Source organism: Colobus angolensis, unplaced genomic scaffold (assembly GCF_000951035.1).
Source record: "Colobus angolensis palliatus isolate OR3802 unplaced genomic scaffold, Cang.pa_1.0 Scaffold6, whole genome shotgun sequence".
Lineage (NCBI taxonomy): Eukaryota > Metazoa > Chordata > Mammalia > Primates > Cercopithecidae > Colobus > Colobus angolensis.
In genome coordinates this window covers 2562848-2587483 of record NW_012119598.1, presented here as the reverse complement: position 1 = coordinate 2587483, position 24636 = coordinate 2562848, and the positions used below count along the sequence as shown (strand labels likewise).

At 37.7% G+C, this 24636-nt stretch overlaps 1 protein-coding gene and 1 long non-coding RNA gene across 2 annotated transcripts in view; one reads left to right on the top strand and one right to left on the bottom strand.

Annotated features, from left to right (window-relative positions):
* Nucleotides 1–14257, top strand: part of ADAM7 (ADAM metallopeptidase domain 7) — a 69110-nt gene extending 54853 nt beyond the window's left edge. Inside the window, exons 17-22 of the mRNA XM_011962893.1 lie at nucleotides 5662–5742; nucleotides 6578–6656; nucleotides 7172–7277; nucleotides 7858–7957; nucleotides 12832–12897; nucleotides 14198–14257. Of these exons, the coding sequence (XP_011818283.1) occupies nucleotides 5662–5742; nucleotides 6578–6656; nucleotides 7172–7277; nucleotides 7858–7957; nucleotides 12832–12897; nucleotides 14198–14257 (492 nt within the window). The remainder of the gene's footprint in view (nucleotides 1–5661; nucleotides 5743–6577; nucleotides 6657–7171; nucleotides 7278–7857; nucleotides 7958–12831; nucleotides 12898–14197) is intronic.
* Nucleotides 14258–18292: 4035 nt separating this feature from the next.
* LOC105526574 lies at nucleotides 18293–21549 on the bottom strand. Its single transcript, XR_001004094.1, has 2 exons — nucleotides 21257–21549; nucleotides 18293–18614 (listed from the first exon to the last, which is right to left on the bottom strand). It is a non-coding gene; the product is annotated as an uncharacterized LOC105526574 (long non-coding RNA).
* Between the last annotated feature and the right edge of the window lie 3087 nt (nucleotides 21550–24636).

The following is a 24636-nucleotide window of genomic DNA, read 5'->3' as shown; positions in this document are numbered from 1 at the left end:
CACCAACATGGCACAAGTATACATATGTAACAAACCTGCACGTTATGCACATGTACCCTAGAACTTAAAGTATAATAATAAAAAAAAAATTAAATGATTACAGTTCAACAAATTGCTTTCTTAGTGGTGTGACCAATGTACATTGATGTCTAAAGGAAAAGTGGCTGACTTTGCTTAGAGAAGATGAAATGGCATCTTCAATGAGTAACAACATTTCAGCTTTGACTTGAACATTTTAACACACAGGAAACGGGAGAAGACATTTTAGCAAAAAATGCCTGCACAATATGCAAAGGTACAAAGTGTATGGCATAATTCAGGTAACCATCAATTTCAGAGTGGCTTGACCTTTGGGTTAAATGACAAAAGATGCAATTGAAGAGAAGACAGAATGGGACGGATTTGGAAAGAGTTTTTATGGCAAGATGACAATATTAGAATGTATACTCTAAACAATAGCTGGCTCATAAAGACTATATGAAAACACATGATATTTTACCCCTAAAATCAGCTATTTGAAATTGAGTAGTTTCTCTATGTGATATGTCTTCCCCTCTCTCTCTACACTATCACCAAAAATATTACAGTGATATTTGTATAGTGTGATAGAGAAATAAATTGGAAAACCAAAGTTCAGAATGTAAAAAAAAACTAGAACTAAGTATTTTAATAGAGACTTACGTTTTGAGTCTATATATTTAACTATACTACTTCCTGTTAAAATGATTAAATGAATATCAACATGCTAAGAAATCTATGTTTGTGAAGATTAAGGTACGTATGCTAACCACAAGCTAAAAAATTCAAAGGTATTCAGCAAGACAAAGTGTGAAGCCTCAGGTTGATGAAAATACCAAAAGATTTGCTATTCACCTCAGATATGAAAAACCAGCCTGAAATACAAAGTGTTTCCTTCTTTAAGAGTGGCAAGGACTGAAGAAAGGGGCTGATAGAAAGGCAGTTGTGAAGAAATCCACCTCCATCTCCTAAGTACGCTGTGACCATGTACTTTGCATAGAGAGCTTATTCCTGCAAGAGAAGGCTTAGGGCAGAAGTACATCCATCACAGAGGTGCCAGTTCTTCAGCCAAATTCTAAGGAGGAAATTCATGCATAGTTAATGCTGGTCTATGTAGGTATCACAATGATGTGAGTGGAAAAAAAATCTTCATTTTGGCATTGATATACTATTTTTAGACTATGAGTTATGGGACCTTATTCAAATCTGTTGTTTTAGCAGGGCTTCTCTAAAACCAAAGGACAAGAAAAGGAGTAGGCTAACGAGACAGAAAACATTTTGGTAATAATTGTCCCACTCCAACCAAACAGCAGTGAAAAATTCAGTGGTCTGACTCCTTCTACATCAGCAAGGATCAAGTGGGAAGCCTAGTCTTCCATTTTCTTCCAGCTCTAACAGATGCCCTGCCTCCAGATAGGGTTTCAGGGGAGGCTTATGGGGAGTCAGGACATTCACCACAGCTCAGTAGTGGTGAATTCTTCCAACCCCACAGTGTCATGAAAGTATGTGAGGAGGCTGGGTTTCCACCCTAGCTGGCATGAGTGAGGCAGTGATTCTGCTAAAACAACAGGTTTGAATAAGATCCCATAGGTCATAGTCCCCAAAGTATCTAGAATACAAGTGAGTCACTCTTCATACAAAGAACCAGGGAAATCTCAATTGAAATGACAAAAGACAATCTCTAGATGCAACAACAAGGTGGCACATATGTTGGAATTACCTGACAAGGAATTTTAAAGCTGCCTTTATAAAAATGCTTCAGTGAACAAATATGCACACACTTGAAATAAATGGAAAAATAGAAGGTCTCAGCAAAATAACAATCTTCCAGCAAAGATGTATAAAATATAAGTAAGAGCCAAATGGAAATTTTAGAACTGAAAAATTACAATATGGGAATAAAAAAATTCAGTGAATGAGTTCAACAGAAGAATGGAGGGAATCGAAGAAAGAATCAATGAATTTAAAGAAAAAAATAAAAATTATTCAATCTCAATTGCCATTTCAAGTAAAGGTGAACATAAGGTAGAACTGGAGCAAAGATGACTCTTGTTATGTTTTAGCAAACCGACTGGTAGCATTTTACCCCTACTCTAGAGATTTGTGGAACTGTGAACTGAAGAGAGATGATTTAGGGTATCTGGTGGAAGAAATTTCTAAGCAGCAAAGCATTCAAGAGGTGACTTGGGTGCTGTTAAAGGCATTCAGTTTTATAAGGGAAGCAGAGCATAAAAGTTCAGAAAATTTGCAGCCTGACAATGTGATAGAAAAAAAAAATTTTTTTCTGAGGAGAAATTGAAGCTGGCTGCAGAAATCTGCATAAGTAATGAGGAGCCAAATGTTTATTCCAAAGACAACAGGGAAAATGTCTCCAGAGCATGTCAGAGGTCTTCATGGCAGCCCCTCTTATCACAGGTCCAGAGGCCTAGGAGAAAACAGTTTCATGGGCCAGGCTCAGGGTCTCCGTGCTGTGTGTTGTGTGCAGTCTAGGGACTTGGTGACCTGCGTTCCAGCCACTCCAGCCGTGACTAAAAGGCGTCATGGTACAGCTTGCGCTGTTGCTTCAGAGGGTGGAAGCCCCAGGCCTTGGCAGCCTCCATGTGGTGTTGAGCCTGCAGGTGCACAGAAGTCAAGAATTGAGATTTGGGAACCTCGGCCTAGATTTCAGAAGATGTGTGGAAATGCCTGGCTGCCCAGGCAAAAGTTTGCTGCAGGAGTGGGGCCTTCATGGAGAATCTCTGCTAGGGCAGTGTGGATGGGAAATGTAGAGTCAGATCCTCCCCCAGTCCTTGCTGGGGCACTGCCTAGTGGAGCTGTAAGAAAAGGGCCCCTGTCCTCCAGACCCCAGAATCATAGGTCCACCCACAGTTTGCATTGTGCACCTGGAAAAGGTGGACAGCCCATGGAAGCAGCTGGGAGGGAGGCTGTACACTGTAAAACCACAGAGGCAGAGCTACTCAAGACTCTGGGAACCCACCTCTTGCATCAGTGTGACCTGGATGTGAGACATGGAATCAAAGGGGATCATTTTGGAGCTTTAAGATTTGACTGCCCTGCTGGATTCAGACTTGCATGGGGCCTATTAGCCCTTTTGTTTTGGCCAATTTCTCCCATTTGGAATGGCTGTATTTATCCAATGCCTGTACCCCCATTGTATCCAGGAAGTAAGTAACTTGCTTTTGATTTTACAGGCTTATAGGTGGAAGGGACTTGCCTTGTGCTAAATAAGACTTTGGACTGTGGACTTTTGAGTTAATGCTGAAATGAGTTAAGTCTCTGGGGGACTGTTGGGAAGGCATGATTGGTTTTAAAATGTGAGGACATGAGATTTGGGAGCAGCCAGGGATGGAATGATGTGGTTTGACAGTGTCTCCACCCAAATCTTATCTTGAATTCCCACACTTTGTGGGAGGGACCCACTGGCAGGTAACTGAATCATGAGAGCAGGTCTTTCCCATGCTGTTCTCCTGACAGTAAGTCTTATGAGATCTGATGGTTATTATAAGGTTGAGTTTTCCTGCACAAGTTCACTCTTTGCCTGCTGCCATCCATGCAAGACGTGACTTGCTCCTCCTTGTTTTTCGCCAAGATTATGAGACTTCCCCAGCCACGTGGAACTGTAAGTTCAATTAAACCTCTTTCTTTTGTAAATTGCCCAGTCTCGCGTATGTCTTTATCAGCAGCATGAAAACAAACTAATACAATGTTCAAAAATTTCCTCCTTTATCAAGAAAGTTTTTGAATGAAATTTTAAAAGATATTAAATCTATATTAAAACGTGTAATTTGAGATCAAAGAGCATTGCCTTCAAAGTACAAAATATGATTACTGGTTTATATGTAATGTGGGCAGTAAACCACTGAATGGATATTACAAAAAAATCAATAAGTTAGACGCTAAACTTCTTTACACAATAAGATAAAGGAATTTTAAAAATCAAAGAAAATAAATAAAAGCAGGAAATAGATTTCTAAAAAATTCATCACAGATTTAATATGAATTCTAAATTTAAAAAACAGAAGAGAGGTGAAAATATAATTAATGAAATAATCACAATGTGTCCCTGATCTGAAGAATATATGAAAAAATTCACTTAGTACCAGGAAAAATTTATAGAAAGAGATGAGTGCTTTTACTTACCCTCATGCCTTGAATGTCAAAAATAAAGAATACATGCCATAAGTAAAAAGGAGAAAAGGTCATTAATTTGCTACAGAAAGAAATATCAGGTTACCTTAATACTTCTCTGCAACAAGTATCCAGAAGACAATGGAGCAACATCTACAGAGCTTTGGGGAACATAATTGTTGAGACCCTAAAACTATATTTACAGCCAAGTTATTATGCAGACAGAAAAGCAATAGAATGACACTCTCACACATATTATAACTAATGAAATGTATAGTAATATGTAGACTCCACCTGTTTTTTGAAAAGACAAATAGTTCAGAATGTATTCCAGCCAACAGAAATAAATTTAAATTTAGAAGATAAAATAAGGAGATAGGATATTAAAGAAATGATTGCAAGCAACAAAATCTATAAGACTTTTAAGTAAATTCTAGTTATTAATTATAATATATTACAGCGATGTAAAAAATCTCAGGAATAATAAATAATTTTGACAATGTAGAATCTGATTTACTCAATCAAAAACCTGAACGGAGAGAAAGAGGAAGGAAGTAAAAACATGATAAATTTCTTATCTTACAGAAGGAGGAATTAACGGTGATTTTTTTCTTGAAAATGATAGAATTATTTAGATTTAAATATATTAATGTTAACCAAATCAACCTTTAGAAATTAGCATATATAGCTTTCAAATTAGAGAAAACAATAGCTAAATAAAAGTGATAAGTATAGTAAAAGGTAAGCTACAATGTCTAATGTTGGAAATTAAGTAATTAAAATGAAAGGAGTAACAGTGTATATATATATCACTTATTCCAATAAATATGGATGCATTATGTTCTCCCTACAGAAAATGTAAATATAATATGGATACATTAAGTTTTCCCTATAGAAAATGTAAATATAATCTTTGAATTGGTGGCAATAAATGTTTAATTATAAATAAAATTAAAGATAACAGTTAAAAATTAAATGAATGAGTAAGGATGAACCAGGCAAAGACCAAAAATAACAAAACCAATAATATTTTGGTGATCAAATTTACCAAGAGAAAGGAAAATTTAAGGCAAAAATATTAAACGCAAATAAGATTAATTGATATTAATAAAATGCCCAACCATCAACTGTGGTATAATAAACATACATTGTTAAACCAAATCAAAAGAAAAACTTCATTGAAACAAAAGAAACTGTTGCAATTACAGTTGTAGAATCTTTGACAGATTAATGTTGAAATAATTACTCAGAACATAAACATTTTAATGAGTTTAAAATATTTGTTTGCATGTATAGTACACTCCTCAAACATTTATAGAGGATTTCTCTATCCACAGAAGACACTACATGTGGAATTTTACAATAGGAAAAATTACATAACTTATAATTAAATCATGTAAATTGAAAAATTTCATATGTAAATTACATGCAAAATTGTGTGCTTCACATGCATTACATGAAATTACAATTTCACATTAAGTCATTTTAATTCATGCTTGATTCCTTCATTTCTAGGTGTGCAACAATGGTGAATGTCTAAACATGGAAAAGTTCTATAACTCAACCAATTGCCCCTCTCAGTGCCATGAAAATCCTGTAAGATATGACTGCTTTTAAAATTAATGTCTTATCAGCCATATATTTACTTTATTCCTCAGCCTGTATGTGCATGAATATGTATGTATATATGTATGTTTGCTGCTTTCTAAGTCAAATATATATTTGGGATTCATTTTTTCATGTGTTATCAACAAAATTGATCCAACGAGCTAAACTACATATTATTATACACAGATATAGCCAGTGTTACAAGTAAAGTTTTCATTATGGTACTGGTTATCTAGAAATTCAGTGATTAATGTATGCATAAAGTTTAAATCTGATGTTTAAAGTTGAATCTATTACAATATGTCTTATAGTTAAATTACACCAATGTCAAGTTAAGCTTTTGAGAAAATCGGCAAACATTGTATATTTTTTCACTTAATAAACACTAATACCAGCAATTACTAACAGTTTATGCCTAATATCACTCATATGTTGGGTTAATCAGTAACACTTATATAGTAATACACACACACACACATATCACACACACACACACACATATATATATCAGCTTACCATATTTATCATACATATCATATATTTATCTAGAAAGATAAATCATGCTGTCTTGTTCATCTGCCTTTGAATTGTTAGTATCATTCTCTTATTCAAAGGCCATTTTCAAAGATGGTTGCTTCTTGTATTTTGTTTACTTATTTTTATGCATCATTGATTTTGTTAGGCAGTTTAATTAACTAATAAAAAGTTTGTGCTTGTGCTTGTGTGCATGTATGTTTGATGTAGAGGTAGTACTAAAGTAAGTGAGTTGCAGAACACAACTTATATCAGTCATTACAGAAAATATCGTTGACTGCTCTTCCAGATGGATGACCATGAACTCCAGTGCCACTGTGAGGAAGGACAGGCACCTGTAGCCTGGGAAGAAACCTTAAATGTTACCAGTGAGCATCCTAAAACAAAATCTTTCATATATCAAAAGCCTACCCAGCAAAAAAAGTTGTTTTTCTTATTTTTCAAGTCTGCTACTTATTTGTTGTGTTTTGATATGGATTTGTATGGTGTTCATATTATTTTGCATGAATACCCAAATTGATTTTACTGCAATTCCCTTTTATAGCCAGTGTAGTCTCTTCTAGCTCAATTCGATTTTCTTAGATCTTCTACAAATCCTCAACACACAACGGCTTTTCTGGAGTTAATAACTGACAACCAAATCTCTTCCTGATGATTGTGGTTCCCTTAAATATAATGGAATACTGGGTGGAGTGTCAGTTGCAAATACAAATGGTAATTTGTATAATGTTTGGGCTTTTTACTTTACATAAAAATAATTGAAAGGAGAATCAAAGTCCTATAGAAAGGAATAAGGAGCACTGTAACAGCTCCATTAAATGTTAATATTCCACTGTTTTACAACTGATACCCTGGCTGAAGTCCATGTTTTTTCATGTTGCAGATGTTGCCATCTTGGTGGTTGTGCTTGTCCTGGTTATTGTCGGTATCGGAGTTCTCATACTATTAATTCGTTACCAAAAATGCATCAAGCTGAAGCAAGTTCAGAGGTACATATGCATTTTCTATGTGTTGAAGGGAATTGTTCCTAAGAATATATAAGCTTGGTAGTTATAGAGGATATTCGATGGGGGGAAGTATAAGCTTCTTACTGAAGATGGGGTAAGAATAGTAGTAACTCAAACTTTTACGTACTTGCTCCTATCCAGATGCTAATATCAATGATTCCCAAACTTTGTGCACATTGAAATCACCAATGGATCTTTCAAAAAATACCAATGTGGGTTGAAGACATTGTGATTTAATTGTCATTGGGTATAACTTGAGCATCAGTATTTAAAAAATCTTGTAGATGATTTAATTTTAGCCATAAGTGTATACCATAGTTTGTTTATCCCATAGTTTCTGATTCTTCCCACATCAAGAATCAGAAAGGTGACATCACTGAAGATTGTATAGTATTAAGTTGATAATTAGCCAATATAAAAAGCATTATTTCAATATATCTAACATTGTAATGAAATGGAAACTTTTGAAATATAAAAATTGCTAAAGCTTACTCATGAAGAAATAAATAACCTGAATAGCCCTGTATCTAATAAATTAGGTGTTCAATTTCCTTCTTGACAGCCCACCTATAGAAACCCTGGGAGTGGAGAATAAAGGATACTTTGGTGATGAGCAGCAGATGAGGACTGAGCCAATCCTGCCAGAAATTCGTTTCCTAAATGTAAGAAACTTCCATTTGCAACAGTTAGTTAATTGATTTTTTTAAGTAGCTGTGTGTGTTTAAAATGGAACCCGTCCTAAGCTAAGTGATGTGGGAGGTGCAGAGGAGCAATTTAACATGGTTCCACACACACGTGAAGCTTTGAATCTACATGTAGGGAAAAAAAAGAGGATAGGATTCAAAACAAATATGGAACAATAACCAAGATACTATAGCAGAGCAGAATATATTGGTTGAATAAAATATTAATTTGTGCACTATTGTAAAAATTTACAAGCATAAACCACAGTACGAGCCATAAAGCAAGTCTTAACAAACTTGAAAGAATTGAGCCGGGCACAGTGGCTCATGCCTGTAATCCCAAAACTTTTGAAGGTTGAGATGGGCAGATCACCTGAATTTGAGATGAGCCTGGCCAACATGGTAAAACCCCGTATCTACTAAAAATATAAAGAAAAAAGAAACAAGAAAGAAAAGAATTGTAGCTACATAAAATATATTCTCAGAATTAAATTACAATAGAAATAAGCAATGGAAAGATACTACTAATTAGAAAAATTCTCAGTTGAAAATTAGATAACAAATTCTAAGGAACTCAAATTTCAAAAGAATAATCAAAAGGGAAATTAGAAAGTATTTTAACACGGATGAAAATTAAATACCACGTACCAAAACATGTGGGTGTAGTAAAATCAGTAAAGGAAAATTTATACCGCTTATCTGCTTATGTTTGAAAAGAAGAAAAGTAAAAGATCAATGACCTCAGCTTTTACTTTAAGAAACTGGAAAAGTAAAGAAAATGAAGCCCAATATATGCAGAGGAAAAGAAAAAGTAAATATCTGATTGGTCACTAACGAAATAGAAAACAGAAAAATAACAGAGAAAATGTATTTTGAGAAGATTAATAAATTTTATAATCCTCCAGCCAGTCTAACTAGTTAGTACGTATTATTAACATCAAGAATCAGGAAGGAAGGCGGGGCGCGGTGGCTCAAGCCTATAATCCCAGCACTTTGGGAGGCCGAGATGGGCGGATCACGAGGTCAGGAGTTCGAGACCATCCTGGCTAATACGGTGAAACCCCGTCTCTACTAAAAAATACAAAAAGCTAGCCGGCGAGGTGGCGGGCGCCTGTAGTCCCAGCTACTTGGGAGGCTGAGGCAGGAGAATGGCGTAAACCCGGGAGGCGGAGCTTGCAGTGAGCTGAGATCCGGCCACTGCACTCCTGGCGGCAGAGCAGAGCGAGACTCCGTCTAAAAAAAAAAAAAAGAATCAGGAAGGCAACAACATCAATGAAGATACTATAAATATTAAGTTGATAAGTATAAAATATTATGAAAAACCTTATTTTAATAGACTTGACAGTGCAATGAAATGGAAATTTTTAAGAGATAAAAATTACTAAAGCTTACTCATGAAGAAACAGATAACCTGAATAACTCTGCATCTAATAAGTTAAATTTCTAGTAAAACCTTTCCACAAACAAAAACATATTTGACCCCTATGACTCTACTGGTGAATTCTATTTAAAAATTCATGAAGACATAACACCAATTCTACATAAACTTTTCCAGATAATTGGAAAGAAGGAGGAAATTCCCAATTTATTTTATGAGGCCAATATTTCTCTGACCACTACTTATAAAAGTCATTACAAGAAGGAAGCACTACTAACTTATAAAAGTTAGTTACTTATAAAAGTCATTACAAGAAGGAAGCACTACTAACTAATACACTAACAAATATAGGTGCACGAATTATTATTAGATTTTAGCCAATTGAATCTCATGATAAATGTTAATGCATCATGATCATATATAAAGGATAATAAATCATTATCAAGTGTTACTGCAATAATACAAAGAAACTTTAACATTCAAAAAAGCAATGAGGCTAGTTCACTGTATTATCAGGGAAAGTGTAAAATCATATGATCATGTCAATAGATGCAGATAAATTATTTGAAAAAATTATATCTATTCCTGAGAAAATTCAGTAAACTAGAAATGTAAGCAATATATGAAGATCTAAGAAAAATGTTGAAAATCCCACAGAAGTTCCTGCAAATCACAGCTTGTTCAATAATTGTAGCAACAGCTATAATTTCCAATACATTCCATCCACTTAAAAAACTGTTAGAATGGTGATCATTAAAAAGTCAGGAAACAACAGATGCTGGAGAGGATGGAGAGAAATAGGAATGCTTTTACACTGTTGGTGGCTGTATAAATTAGTTCAACCATTGTGGAAGACAGTGTGGCAATTCCTCAAGGATCTAGAACTAGAAATACCATTTGACCCAGCAATCCCATTACTGGGTATATACCCAAAGGATTATAAATCATTCTACTATAAAGACACATGCACATGTATGTTTATTGTGGCACTATTCATGATAGCAAAGACTTGGAACCACCACAAATGGCTATCAATGATAGACTGGATAAAGAAAATGTGGCACATATATACCATGGAATACTATGCAGCCATAAAAAAGGATGAGTTCATGTCCTTTGCAGGGACATGGATGAAGCTGGAAACCATCATTCTCAGCAAACTATCACGAGAACAGAAAACCTAACACTGCACATTCTCACTCATAAGTGGGGGGTGAACAGTGAGAACACATGGACCCAGGGAGGGGACCATCACACACTGGGGCCTGTCGGGGGATGGGGGACAAGGGGAGGGATAGCATTAGGAGAAATACCTAATGTAGGTGATAGGTTGATGGGTACAGCAAACCACCATGCCACGTGTATACCTGTGTAATAAACCTGCATGTTCTGCACATGTACCCCAGAACTTCAAGTATAAAAATAATATAACATCAAATAAATAAACAAACAAACAAACTGAGTGGCCAGGCACAGTGGTTCACAACTATAATTGTAGCACTTTGAGAGGCTAAGGCAAGAGGGTAATTTGAGGCAAGGAGTTCTAGACCAGGCTGGGTAATATGGAAAGCCTTTGTCTATATAAAAAAAGAAAAAAATAGCCAAGCATAATGGTGCACACCTGTAGTCCCTAGCTAGATGGGAGACTGAGGCACCGAAAACCTCTGGAGCCCAGGATTTCCAGGCTGCAGTGAGCTATGACCATGCCACTGCATTCCAGCCTGGGCTACAGAGTGATACCCTGTCTCAAAAAAAACCAATAACAACAACGATCAAGACAAAACCTGTAGGCAAAGATTAAGAAACTACAAAGGCATTAGCTTTTTTAAAAAAATTAGCTGATGAAGAAGGCATCATTCTTGATAAGATTATCTCTTTAAAATGATGAACCTGCCCATTAGGATTTAAGTCATGAAGAAGGGATCAAAAGGTCCCAATTTTAAGGTTAATAATTAACTGACTGTTGCTAGATGCAAGTGCCAATAAAAATATAATGTTGCCAGTATTTTTAAATCAGGGTATTTTTGGTTGGTGGGGTGGTCTGGTCTGGTTATACAGTTCCAGAGGTTTTGAATGCTTTGCCATGGCTTTAGGCATGCCAAAAGCTTTGTGATTTTTACTGCACAATGTTGCAGAGCATGTCCCCACTCTATGCCCCAGAACACATATGTGACATTTTAGTAGAAATGCCTCTGCTGAATTTCACTGGAGTATAGAGATAGTGAATCTTTCTGTGGTTATATATGGTTGTTAGTTATCATTTTTATCCACTTTTACTCTTTATTATGCCAGCTGTGACTCCAAGAAGGTAAAACTGAGTCTTAATTGTCCATTAGAATGAACAAAAAAAAAAGTGTATTTTTTTTTAAGTTTACATTGAGATTTTCAGGAATGAAACCACATGATGCTAATATAATTCTCATTCATTTGTCTTGAGGTTTAAATGAGAAGTTGTATGTAAATATACCTAGCACAGTGAGGGGTATATACTTGGCACTTAATATGTGTTATTTTAATCTACTATGCCTCATGTGCTGTTAAAGTTACTTTCCTAATTACATTTTCCTTAAATTAATACGTTAAAATAGGTGAACTTCCAGAGAGAGGAGTCAGGAAAGGTAGGCTGAGTACTGGTCAGTGATGAATAACCATAGAGCCTAGGACATATTTGTTACGATTCTTGATTCTAAGCTTCCTTTAAGGGCTTTTGGTTTTTTGGTTAAATGAGGGGCACCCAGAAGAGAAGAAGAATAAATATCTGCTGAATATGTGAATAAATTCAATTTACTGCTGATGGCATATACACCATGATATTAACACAGATAGCAGAGCTGGATCTTCAAACATCACATTTAGGGTTTTTATATTTTTTGGCATGAAATATTATAAACAATAATGATTTAACTGATGCTTATTTGACACAGTTACCCACTAAAGACCAGCCCTCAGCAAAACTGGGGTTTGGGACAAGTCTATCTTTGGCGTCTTTTACCTGTTATGTTAATGATGCTTGTTTTTTGTTTGTTTTTACTCTCCCTGCTCTGGCATCCAGGGCCTCTCCCAGATCCTGCTTCCACTGAACCATGCTTTCTAGTTGTATTAATATCTACTGGGGAGTTAACAGAACACACTTTAAAGAGGGAAACTTCATTTAGGAATTTTTATATTTTGATAGGAAATTGAGGAGTTTCTCAAAGACATTCAAGGCCCAAAAGAATGTGGCTGGTTGGGGAATTTCAGGCATACAGCCAATTAGTGATAGTAAGATTTGGTGGCTAACAGACCTGCCTCATCATATTCATATCACAACGTATAAATCCCCACTCTTCTTATATGTAAATTTGTCTTATAGCGAGGTCCTGAGATAGACTCATGTGTTGTAGGATAACAACCTAGGCAAGAATATGAGGTCTGGGTCTTTTAGTATTTGTATACTTACTAGGAATTGCAGATTAATAGTATTTCTTTTCACTAGCAGAGAACTCCAGAATCCTTGGAAAGCCTGCCCACCAGTTTTTCAAGTCCCCACTACATCACACTGGTATGTCCCCTCCCCTTCCTCTTGGCGGCGGCCTGTGTCCTTTCCAATACTAATTTTCATGAAACCTAATCATTTGTTGGTTCCTTGAAAAGGACCAATAATATAACATGGATAGCTCTCTGATTGGAGGTAGAAATGGGACACGCTGACACTCTGGCATAGAGACCTACTTCTTAACAGGGTGGGGGTTAGGGTGAGGAGGGGAAAGTGAGTCAGGTAAGTCTCGGGGCAGACTCAGTTTTTGTTTAAAATGTTGGCATTTTGTTTATCTTGATACATTCATTTTCTTGCAAGTTAATTTTGATATTTTAAACGGACACATTAGCACACAATTTATCTTAATTACTGAATTAGTTTTCTCCCCTTAAATTCTGCCCCTGAGACCAATGCCTCACTCACCTCACTCTAGTCCTGGCCCCTGTTCTGACAGGTAAAACACAGCAATGGTTTTCAGTGAGCCAGAGGCTCTCCCCTGGAACCCTTAGTTAGCCGAGGCAGTATAATCCCTGCATCTTTATTTATAAGGGAGAAACAAAATACTAGCACATATTAGCATACACATGCATTAGAGACTGAGTCAACACACACACACACACACACACACATACACACACACACACTCATAAAATAGAACCACTACAGGATTTCTAGGGATTGCCCAAATGACTAGAATCTCCATCTCTACATCCTCAAGGTTACTCAGTAGAGCACTTCTTACTCAGAACTGGGTGCTGAATGCACACAGATTTTCAACTCTGTATTTTTAAAAGCAGCCATTCTTGTTAAGCTTTCTTTATGGACGACTAAAATGCTGTGATTAGTTGATTAGTTTATAATCTGTGCTTGCACATGATCCTCAATCACACAAAAGAATTACAGAAAGTGGCAGACAGCCGGGGGAGTTGTATGAATGAATTATTTCTTGAACCCATGCAGTCCATGTTTAAAATCAATTTCACTGAGATTCCAATAGAGATGTTATCGGAATGAAAGTGCTAATACTTAAAAAGTGTTTGCAAATCTCTTACCTAATGTATTCTAGGGAAGATTCACAAGTTTTACAATCAATAATGGTTTCTGATACAGCTTTGCTTAACCAGCACTATCTACTCTCCTTTCCCCCAGTCCCATAGGACTTTACAAACTGTCTTAAGCAATTTACAAACAGTCTTGGATTTTTCAAGGAGCAAGCAGAGGTGATCTGCTCATGTGTATGTGTGTACATGCATGTCCGTGTGTGGATGCGCATGCGTGTAACATCTGGTGCAGCTCCTAATACAACATAATTTATTTATTATAGAAACCTGCAAGGAAAGATTCAAGAGGAATCGCAGATCCCAATCAAAGTGCTAAGTGGTAGGTTACCCTGACAGATAGTACCTCCTGTTTTTATTTTTCAAATGCTGTCATAGTTATGTGTTCTTTACCTACTCATTGATTCACTGGGGACATCTTCTGTACTTATCAACAGATTAAGAAGGTTAGAATTTTTTTTTTTTTGCTGATATGCTTAAATTTCTAATATATAATTCTGCTAAGGATGTTTTAATCCAAAACTTTCAAACCGGACCAACAGAGCAATCTAGAATTCAACAGTGCCAGAGTCTCGATACACGTTAGGAATAATGAAAGCAGCACTATTCTTTCAGACTTTTGTTGGTCAGAGTATACATACCCACAGGTTTTCTTCAAGTATGTTAAAGGGCTTTAGTAATGTTGGAAATCACAGAAAAGAAACAGTTTCCTTCATGATTGCTTTTCTAAATTTTTTATTTATCGAATCAATAAAGAGGAGGGCTGACTTCACATTCAACTTAGTGTGTCTATATTAGAAAATTTATTCAAAAATTGTGATTTATGTCAAAGGGAAAGAAAATGAGCATGGCTTGAGCACATTTTGAGTTTGTTTTCATTTCTTCCTCCTTTATTTTTGCTGAGTTTTTGCAGTGCAGTAGGCACTGGATTAGTGTGAAGGTTCTTCCACAGAGCATTCTTATGAGGAATCTTGCTTAATACAGACCTACCGCCCCCCTCCACTGAAAAGCAGGGTATTTTCTAATGATCCTTCCACTCCACAATGACAAACCTGTCCCACAGAGAGCAGAGAGTGAAGACACTCCTTAGTGCCAGCAAACTGTTTGGCATCCCATAATGGAAAACAAAATTATCTTCTTTCTTTCATAATAGGCCTATTTATTTTATAACTGCTTAATTAGCAATGGCTAGGGAGATCTATAAAAGCATGAATAAATGTAGGACTACGGAATCCAGAAAGGTTATTCTAATTAGTAGATATAAATGAGTAATAGAAATACATGGTTCATATATTTCATAGCAAACAACTTATCTTTAACCATCTGTTTCTATTTAGAGCTTGAAGTTGGATATCCAAAATGGCTGTACAAGCCTGGACTTGGGATTCTGGATGCAAGATCTTTACAACCTTACCTAGATATCTGCTACTCAAATTTTTGGTAGTTTTTCAGATGTCCTCTATCCTGACAGAAAATGTTTAAGAGAAGCAACTTCTTCCTGTTAATATTTACCAGTAGAATTCACACCCTCTACCATAAACATATGCTGCAGAAAAAAATCTCTCGTTGTCTTTCAAATGCTCTTTACTGCAATATAAAAATTTGTACCCTTGCCGTAGTATTTTCCTACAAAATGTTACTCTAGTTTCTTTTAAGAGTCCAAACTTTGAGGATGATAACTTACAGTCGAGGAAGAAAACATTGCATATATAAAGTTACTTCTTTGGAAATGTAAAAGTACTTTTTAAAACTTGAAATCATTAGCACTAACTCTGGTTTAAATGAAATTCCTGCAGAAATGCCAAAGAAGGCCGGGCAGAGTGGCATGGATTCTACTAGTTAATTAAAAGTGAAAGAGGCAGAAGAATAGTGGACAGAACTGCAGGATAGTCCTTAAAATAACGGTGGTAGGAAAGGAAAACACATAATGCTCCTGGCAATTCTAAATTCCTAGGTTTACCTCTCTAGAATTCCTTAAGAAGCTGACAGAGAAATCAGAGGGTTACAAGAATTTCAGAAAAGGTACTTCAAGTGAGGACATACTCAAAACTCCTACGAAGGGTTTCTAAGGTCTTTATCATGTGCTACTTGACAACGTGCCATTTCTGTGCCGTCTCCACCCCCTCCCTGTCCGTTTGTTATGGGATGGGGGGGTTACCCTGGGAATGATTTCAGCTGCTGCTTACACAGATGCCTCTCAAGGTGTTCTTTTGTGTCCTCTATTTTCTTCTTGTGAACTGTTAAAGCTACATGCAATATTTTTTTTTCCATTTACTGAAATAAAGTCTTCAAGTGCTAAATAAAAATGTTCTGACTCAATGAAATAAAGGCTACAACGGAAGGAAGAAAGACTGTTGTTCTTGTTGACATTTTTCTTGCTCTGCTGACTTGTCTTTCTCCTGGAGCGGAGCCTGCCTGCAGCACAGCACAGCAGTGACTCAGCACTGGATACCACAGGAGCTTTCCTTCGGCGCGTGTTGTTCTAATCAAAGCTGCTACTTTAAGAAAGGGTGTTGACAAATGTGTACTTAAAGCCAGGGAAACTAATTTAAACGTTTTATGTAAATTTGAGGGGAAGAAAACCCCAGAAGCTCCACATCTGATATATGCTTTCCTCATTAAAGCAAACAATAAGCCTCTGATGTCCAAAATTAAAGAACAGCCACATCTTCCTATTCTCCTGAACGCTGCATATGTGGATGAACAAAACACATTTTGATGATATCGTATTTCCATTATAAAAGGATCACCTTTCTGATTCATTATTTTTGTATTGTCTCCATATCTCTTTCAGACAAAATCCCCCCTCCATTACTTCTGTCTTGGGCTCCATATTTAACTAACTGCTACTTTCTGGTGATGTTTTCTTCAAAGTTCTTCTCTCTCCAATAATAAACATCTCTTATACCCCCTCCATTCTCCCAACTCATTGCTTCCTGTTCAGATCTCTTTAGATTTCTAATTTGCTTCCCTTTTCTTTCAACAACCTCAGAAGCCTCTGACAGTTAAGCTCCTTTTCAATTTTAGGTCACGTTCTCCAAGTTTTGTCCATATGTAGACCCCAAGCCTTAGGACTTTCTATTCCTTTTAAATGCTATTAGGAAGCCTCTCCTTCCAATGTCTACAGAGCAGAATCAAACATCACAGCTCCTCGTTACTTGTTGACCCCTTGTCAGCCCAGTTCTGCCATGGCTGTGGAGCCAGTTACTGGCCATGATTTCCCGGGAATGGACATCGGGAGTCCCCACCCTATATATGGACATAGCTGGCACTTGCCCAAACTCAACTTGAGTTTGTTGTATTTGAAGATGGTGTGTTTTAGGGTATGGGGTTGTCCTTGCAGTTGGGTCATGTCCCCTCTGCTCTGAACAGACACAGATTTATCTGGAAGAAAATGATCTTGCCCTTTAAAGCCCATAATACATATTGCCCTTTTCAACACCATTTTTCTAATTGTATATTTACATTTTTAATGGTCTTCCATGGACTGGATTTGGGTTGGGAAGGAGAAATCCAAATGATTTATAAGCAAAAATACTAAAACGTATGGAAAACAAATAGGACAAAGATGTGACTTGGCTATCCCGGGACTGGAGGTGCAGCTGAGGTGAGGAGTGGACCAGCCATGGATGGAATTAGGGTCGCAGCTTGGAGGGCATTCTGAGAATGAGAGAAACATGGAAAGGTTGCCAAGCTCTCCACTCACCCATGTGACATGCACGGGAGTGGGTACCCGAGAAAGCACCACGGAGAGTAAAATCCAAGACAGGACTAAAAGCTGATGGGCTTCGATTACACTCCCAACCCATACACAGATCAGTGGCCTGAGGGCTGAAGTTTTACAGGTCCCTGGGGTTTAAGCAAAACCTCTGTCCAAATTACTGACCACTATAACATGCCGACACTAGGGCAACCCAAAGGAAAACAAGATAAAATATAAACATGAGAATTAAAACCTGAGCAGAGATGTCCGTGGCTGTACACTTCAGGAAGGGAGTTAAGGCAGAGGATGGGGGAAATCGGTTGTGCAGTTTAAGTCCAGTTCAGCCACTTTTTAAAACACTCAAAACAATAAATCGGAATCCATACTTGCTATAAGATATTATCAAAATGCTGCTGTACCAAGGAATCTTCATGCACATGTTTATATCAGTTCTGCCAGGAATACACCAATGACGAGACAAAACAAAACCTTCGCTGACGGATGACCTGTCATCAGCATGCCCAATATACCAGCAATCATTCCCAAATATCAAACACCTCCCCATAGTTATTCTGCCTTTTGCTCAAAGAATCTGTCCTGCCAGATGATTCTAGAATTCAGAAACTCACATCGCATGTGCTAAAATTAGGAAGTCATATTCCAAGAAAGATATTTACTTCTTTATGAGTGGGCAATTGTCTGTGTACCTGACAAGCCATCAGTGACATTCATGGAAGAGCCACTAGGTGGCCACATAGCTAACGAAATTCTTGTCAGCTGGACAACTGCTGCAGGCTGCTGCTGTCCCTTTTCCAGAAAGCACTAGGCCCCCGGAATCAGGACTTTAAGTAAATATCTTAAGGAATTTGATCAATTCCATTCTTGATGATTACAGATGGAAATCTGGGTGAAGTGTTTCAAATACTGCTTTCGTCTCTGGCAGAGCTGTGGATGGAAACAGACAAACAGGGAGCATATCCCTAAACAAAAGGGGAATTGGGCTCTCAGCTAGAAAGCTTTGCATGGAGATTTTAGACTGAATGGATAAATCTTCTTTACTCTCAGTCATGAAGTCCAATCTTCTTGACATTGGCATTTGGATAGACCCAAAGAAAACCCAGGCTCCTGAAAACTACTGCGAGTGGGTGTCTAGTTTTTGTTGTTGATGTTTAATTACATATTATCTGTTCCTTTTGTTTGAAGGCCATCAAATTAACTTGGCTGACTGCTGCCATGGAAACCTGAAGCACTCCCACCTCCTGGGGGATGTATAATGGATGGTGAATGTCAGAAGCCTACATCCTGTGTTACTTATTTGACATTGTGGTGCACTGTTGATGACAATTGATGTCCTCTACTAATCATCACCACTGAGTGAGAAATATTGATTAGATTCCTAGGCTTTTTGAGAAGCTTCCTGATCACTTTCTAACTGAAGGTCAGGCTTTTAGGAAACTCAAGAGCTGATGTATAGGGAAGTGAGGGTCTTTGGGGTTGGACAGAATCCATTAACATCTGTTTCCAGGAAAAGTTATAGTTGTGAGACATATGTAATGGATATTGATTGCTAAGGAAAGAAGATACATATAACTTTAAACCTTACAAGTCTCCAAGGACAAAAAAATGGAAAAGGGAGGTCTTTGGGATTGCAGGAATGCTGGCTGGGAGGAAATTATATCAGAGCTGTCTCAGAGGATCTTAGATAAATAAATTCAAAAGCCAAAGTCTCTTGCTCAAGGATACCAGAGATATACTACTACAGCAGCTAAAACAAACATAGCATTTTGTGAGTGGACATTATTTGTCAGACATTATTCTAAGCACTTCATATGTATTATTTCATTTAACTTAAAACAATGAGTTAAATACTATTACTATTTTCATTTTACAGCTTAGAAAATTGATATCAAAAAAGTCAAATAATTTACCAAAAGAGATAGCCGATTAAGTAGTATGTTCACAATTCTAAGCCAGGAAGTCTAACTCCAAAGAGTATGCTTTTAATAATTATTATGCTGCTGATACAAATACAACATTGACACGGAAAACGCACAGCCCTCACCCTCAAAATTCAGAACTGTGTAAATATCTCACTCCCATTCTCTTCTTCCATCTACAGTCCACCATACTTCCCAACCACAGTAACAATGGTGCGTGAGTTAACACATCAGGTAGGAAGAGCAAAGCTAGGCAGCTGTCACCTCCCAATTCAGCCAGAGCATAGCTGAGACGCTGTTGTCCAAGGAAGAACCGTATTTGGGGATGGACCAAAACTTAAACACCCTTTGCAGCTCTCATTGGTCACTTCCTAGCAGGGACTTTGTGATCCTTGAATCTTTCCCTTGTGTTACAGTGACCTCAATTTCTGGATGATCCTTTCTTAATAGAATAGACCTCTACCTGGGTGGTGCTTTAATTCAGCTTAGTGTGTTTGGGCAAGCTGTCTGTTGCTGTCTCTGCCATCACTGTGCATAATAGGGAAGACAGTGGGCCAGGGGATGGCAGGGGCCAATCAAGAGATAGAGCCCTCTGCTAAAGCTTCCTTCCTTGCTTTAATCAAATGAAGAATGCACCAGATGAGGGTCACTTGGAACACATAGGGAAAGGTAGAGCACCTAAAAGCATCTTCCAGACCCCAGGCACCTGCAAGATGCTATCACATGTCCATGAAATGCACAAGGTCCATGGAAAGGATTCTTTTACAAATGAGGAGGCTGGGGATAAGAGAACCTCAAACACACAGCCAAGAAATGGCAAAACAGGAATCACAGGCCTCAGACCACCAAAAACGGTAAGTCACTCTGGTTTTAAGAGTGACAACAGCAGCACAATTGGCCACTGGATGGCCTCAGAGTTCAATCCTGCTAAAAGTAGCTTAGGATCGAGACCATCCTGGCCAACATAGTGAAATCCCATCTCTACTAAAACACAAAAAATTAGCCAGGTGTGGTGGCATGCACCCGTAGTCCCAGCTACTCGAGAGACTGAGGCAGGGGAATCCCTTGAACCCAGGAGGCAGAGGTTGCAGTGAGCCGACACTGCACCACTGCACTCCAGCCTGGTGACAGAGCCAGACTCTGTCTCAAAAAAAAAAAAAAGAAAAGAAAAAAGTAGCTTTGATGTTGAAAGTGGCTCGTAGCAGAGATCAGTTAGTGGACCCTCCCCAGTCCTAGCCCAAAGGAGCACAGTATCCATTTCATGTTCACATCTTCAGGTTCTTCAAAGTCATGCCTAAAGTGAGGAAAGAATGAAAAGATCTACTGTCATTCTAACAGTATTCAAAGAGAGGAACCACTGGATGGAAAAATGTGAATTATTTTAGACAAAGCCTGTAGCATTTAAAATACTCCTCCCATAATTAATCTATTCATTTCTCTCACATTATCAGTATAAGTGCCTTGACATCAAAGTGTATTTCAATAAGCCACAGATGGGAAAATAACAGTTGGAGTGACCTCCTGAGCTTCTAGGTTGTTTTACCCTCTCCCTTAAAGACCTGGTTCAGGGGCGTGCCTCCTCAGGTCCACCAGTGAAAGCAGCTGGAGAGTAATCTGATCTTCTCTGAAATGTCCCTCATGCTGTCTCTGAAGAAGGACATTTCCCAAGTTTAAGCTATCATTGCCTACTGTAGTCTTTTGTCTGGCTGAAGGAAGGAAGAAATAATCTCCTAAGTAGCACATTGTGCAAATCTGATGCCTCAATCTTGAGGCACTGGCAAGCAATTCAGAAGAGAAATAAATCAATTCATTCCATCTCGTTAATGCTGCCATGTCTAACAGGTTTCTGTGCTGAAAATATCACCAGCTGGACACTGCGACACTTAATATTGCACCTTCAGAAATGAATCATCAGGCACAAGCACAGTCTGATGTCATTCTCCTGCCCTGGTTCACTTGAATCTTCAAGAGAAAGAACACTCAGGCTCAGAAGGAATAATGTTAAAATGGCAGAACCACATGACGTCACCTCCCGCATCACAAAACAGGCAAAGTTATTACCCTCTTCACTAGGATCCCTCTTAGACTCCTCTAAATAGAAACAATAACAACAAAAAAAAAGAGGCAGCGATCAAGCATGCTTACAGATTTCAGAGGAAAAAAACTTACAAAAATAAACAACAAATATGAACTGATACCATGTAGGTTCTCTTTACTTATCCATTAATTTCTTTGTTCAACATATACCATTGCATACTGGCTGTGTTAGAGGTATTATTCTAGGGACATGAAGATATGCAGGTGTACACAGCCCTGCCCTAAGAAAACCAAGCTTCGTGAGCAAGCAAAACAGGCTTCTAAATGGATGGTCATAAATTATATGATGTCTGTAAGAAAACATCTTATGTATCCTCTGAATATATATACCTACTCTGTACCCACAAAAATTAAAAGATTAAAAATAAAATGCATTGCCACATATACATGAAAAATGAAATTCTGGAAAAAAGTTAGAAAAACAAATTAATGTGATACATGGCACCAAAGAGGAAGGCAGTAGGTGAAAATGCCCAGGGGAATGAAAAGAAGCCTTGTAATGCCTGCTGGAATGGAGAAGGCTTCAGAGAGGTAACTTTTAATCAAGGTCTTAACAAAAGTACAAAGGTTTGCCAAGCAGAGAATTAGCATCCCAGGGAGAAGCAGTGAGTCTAAGCATTCCTGAGTTTAGTGGGTCTGATCACAGAAAGTAGTTTAGTGTAGTTGTATCATAAGGTATATAGGAAAGCATGGTATGAGAGTACATTAAAGATAGGCTGTATACACTGGATATTCTATGATGTGGTTATCTGTTGTTGTTTGAGACAAGGTCTTGCTACATTGCCCAGGCTGAAGAGCAGGAGCACAATCTCAGCTCACTGCAAACTCTGCCTCCTGGGTTCAAGTAATTCTCTTGCCTCAGTCTCCCGAGTAGCTGGGACTACAGACGTGTGCCACCACACCCAGCTCATTTTTAAATTTTTTGTAGAGACAGAGTTTCGCCATGTTGGCCAGGCTAGTCTCGAACTCCTGGCCTCAAGTGATATGCCTACCTCAGCCTCCCAAAGTGCTGGGATTACAGGCATGAGCCACTGTGCCGGTTCTGATGTGGATATCTTAAAGGCAATTGACTTGGTAAAATAACTTAAATGAAAGTAACAAGGTAAAATTTGTGTTTTAGAGGGGGAAAAGTCATGATTTGGAAGGTTGGATGAGAGAAGGCTACTGTACTGTCCAAGTTAGAAGATATGAAACCTCAGAGACACTGGGGTGGTAGAAACATAGATTAAAGGAGGGCTACAAGAAGTTCTTTTTTGATTGGGTAAGGGAACGGGGATGAGGTCAAGGGCAGAGTTGATGTTGTCTTCTATGTTTCTGATTTGTGTAGATGAAGTTTTATTGGTTCCTTAACCAAGAAAAGAAAGTAAGAGAGAAGCAGGTTAGATTGGAGATGACAATGGAGCTTAAGTTTGATGCATTTTTAACTTTCTTATGTAAATAAATATAGTGAATTAATATAATGATAAAAAGTATACTGGTAAGTTTATGTAATCAAATTGGGGTAACTGGGATATGTATCACTTTAAACATTAATCTTTTTTATGCAAGGAACTCTCAAATTATTTTTTTCCAGCTACTTTGAAATATACAATTGATGAATGTTAAGTGTAGACACCCTACTCATGTATCCTGAAAATATGTACACGTATATCAACCAAAAAATCTAAAAAAAAAGTATACTGAGAAATACTCAGATAAGTTTTCATAAAAAAATTACTTAAAAATATGCAGTCAATTTTACCCAGTTATTGCGCTAACAGTTGACTATCTAGAACCTTGGACTAGGAGCAGAGGGTATGTAGTACAGGGTAGGTTTATCAAATATTGTTTTAGATTTAAAAGCAACTTGTTCCTTTTAGAAGTTTTGAAAACAAAGCCCAGTGAAGTTAAACAACTAGTGGAAAATAAACAAGATATGGATAATTGTGCAAACAGGACCCAACTCTCCTAGCTTCTTATGTAGTACATGGTCCCTGCCCATCTGCAGACTCATCGGTGAGATAAAGACTATTAGGCTATTCCAAAAATTCTCTACAAACCCCAAAGACTTTATAGTTCTCTCGAGTAAGCCCCTCTGTAACTTTCACTCTAAGCCCCAATAAAGGCCTCTCAAGGGAAAAGTTAAGGTCCCCTCAAGCAAGAAAGTCATTCTATTTGAAAAGACAAAATGACAATTTTATGCTATTCTACCCAACACAATCTTCCTTGTTTCCCCGTCTTGAAACACTAAGTCCACTGCAAATGTTTAATATCTTTTATATCTTCCACGTCTCCACTTGAATTTTTGAACATATTGAATATTATTTTAATGAGTGTTCTGAGCCTACTCTGCTAAATCAAATATCTGTGTCTGTTCTAGGTTAATTTTAAGTTTTCTTTTCATGTAAGACCCCGACTTTGGCTTTACCTTTTGCTATGAGTAAAAGCTCCTTGAGGTCTTGCCAGAAGCAGATGCTGCCATACTTTCTGTACAGTCTGTGGAACTGTGAGAAAGTTAAAACTCTTTTTTTTTTTTTTGAGAAGGAGTCTCGCTCTGTTGCCCATGCTGGAGTGCAGTGGCACAATCTCGGCTCACTGCAACCTCTGCCCCCCTGGTTCAAGCAATTCTCCTGCCTCAGCCTCCTAAGTAGCTGGGATTACAGGTGCCACCACACCAGGCTAATTTTTGTATTTTTAGTAGAGATGGGGTTTCACTATGTTGACCAGGCTGGTCTCAAACTCCTGACCTCAAGTGATCTGCCTGCCTGCGCCTCCCAAAGTGCTGGGATTATAAACCTCTTTTCTTTATAAATTATCCTGTCTTGGGTATTTCTTTATGGCAGTGTGAGAATGAACTAATACATACTGTGAAATACAGCTGCCTTACTCTACTTGGATCCATAGCTCCTTCTCTTTACCTCAGGGAATCCGCTGGGCTCTGCTTGGGTTCCCCTTTCTGTGTGCTGCAGCCTGAAAACTCTGAAGGCAG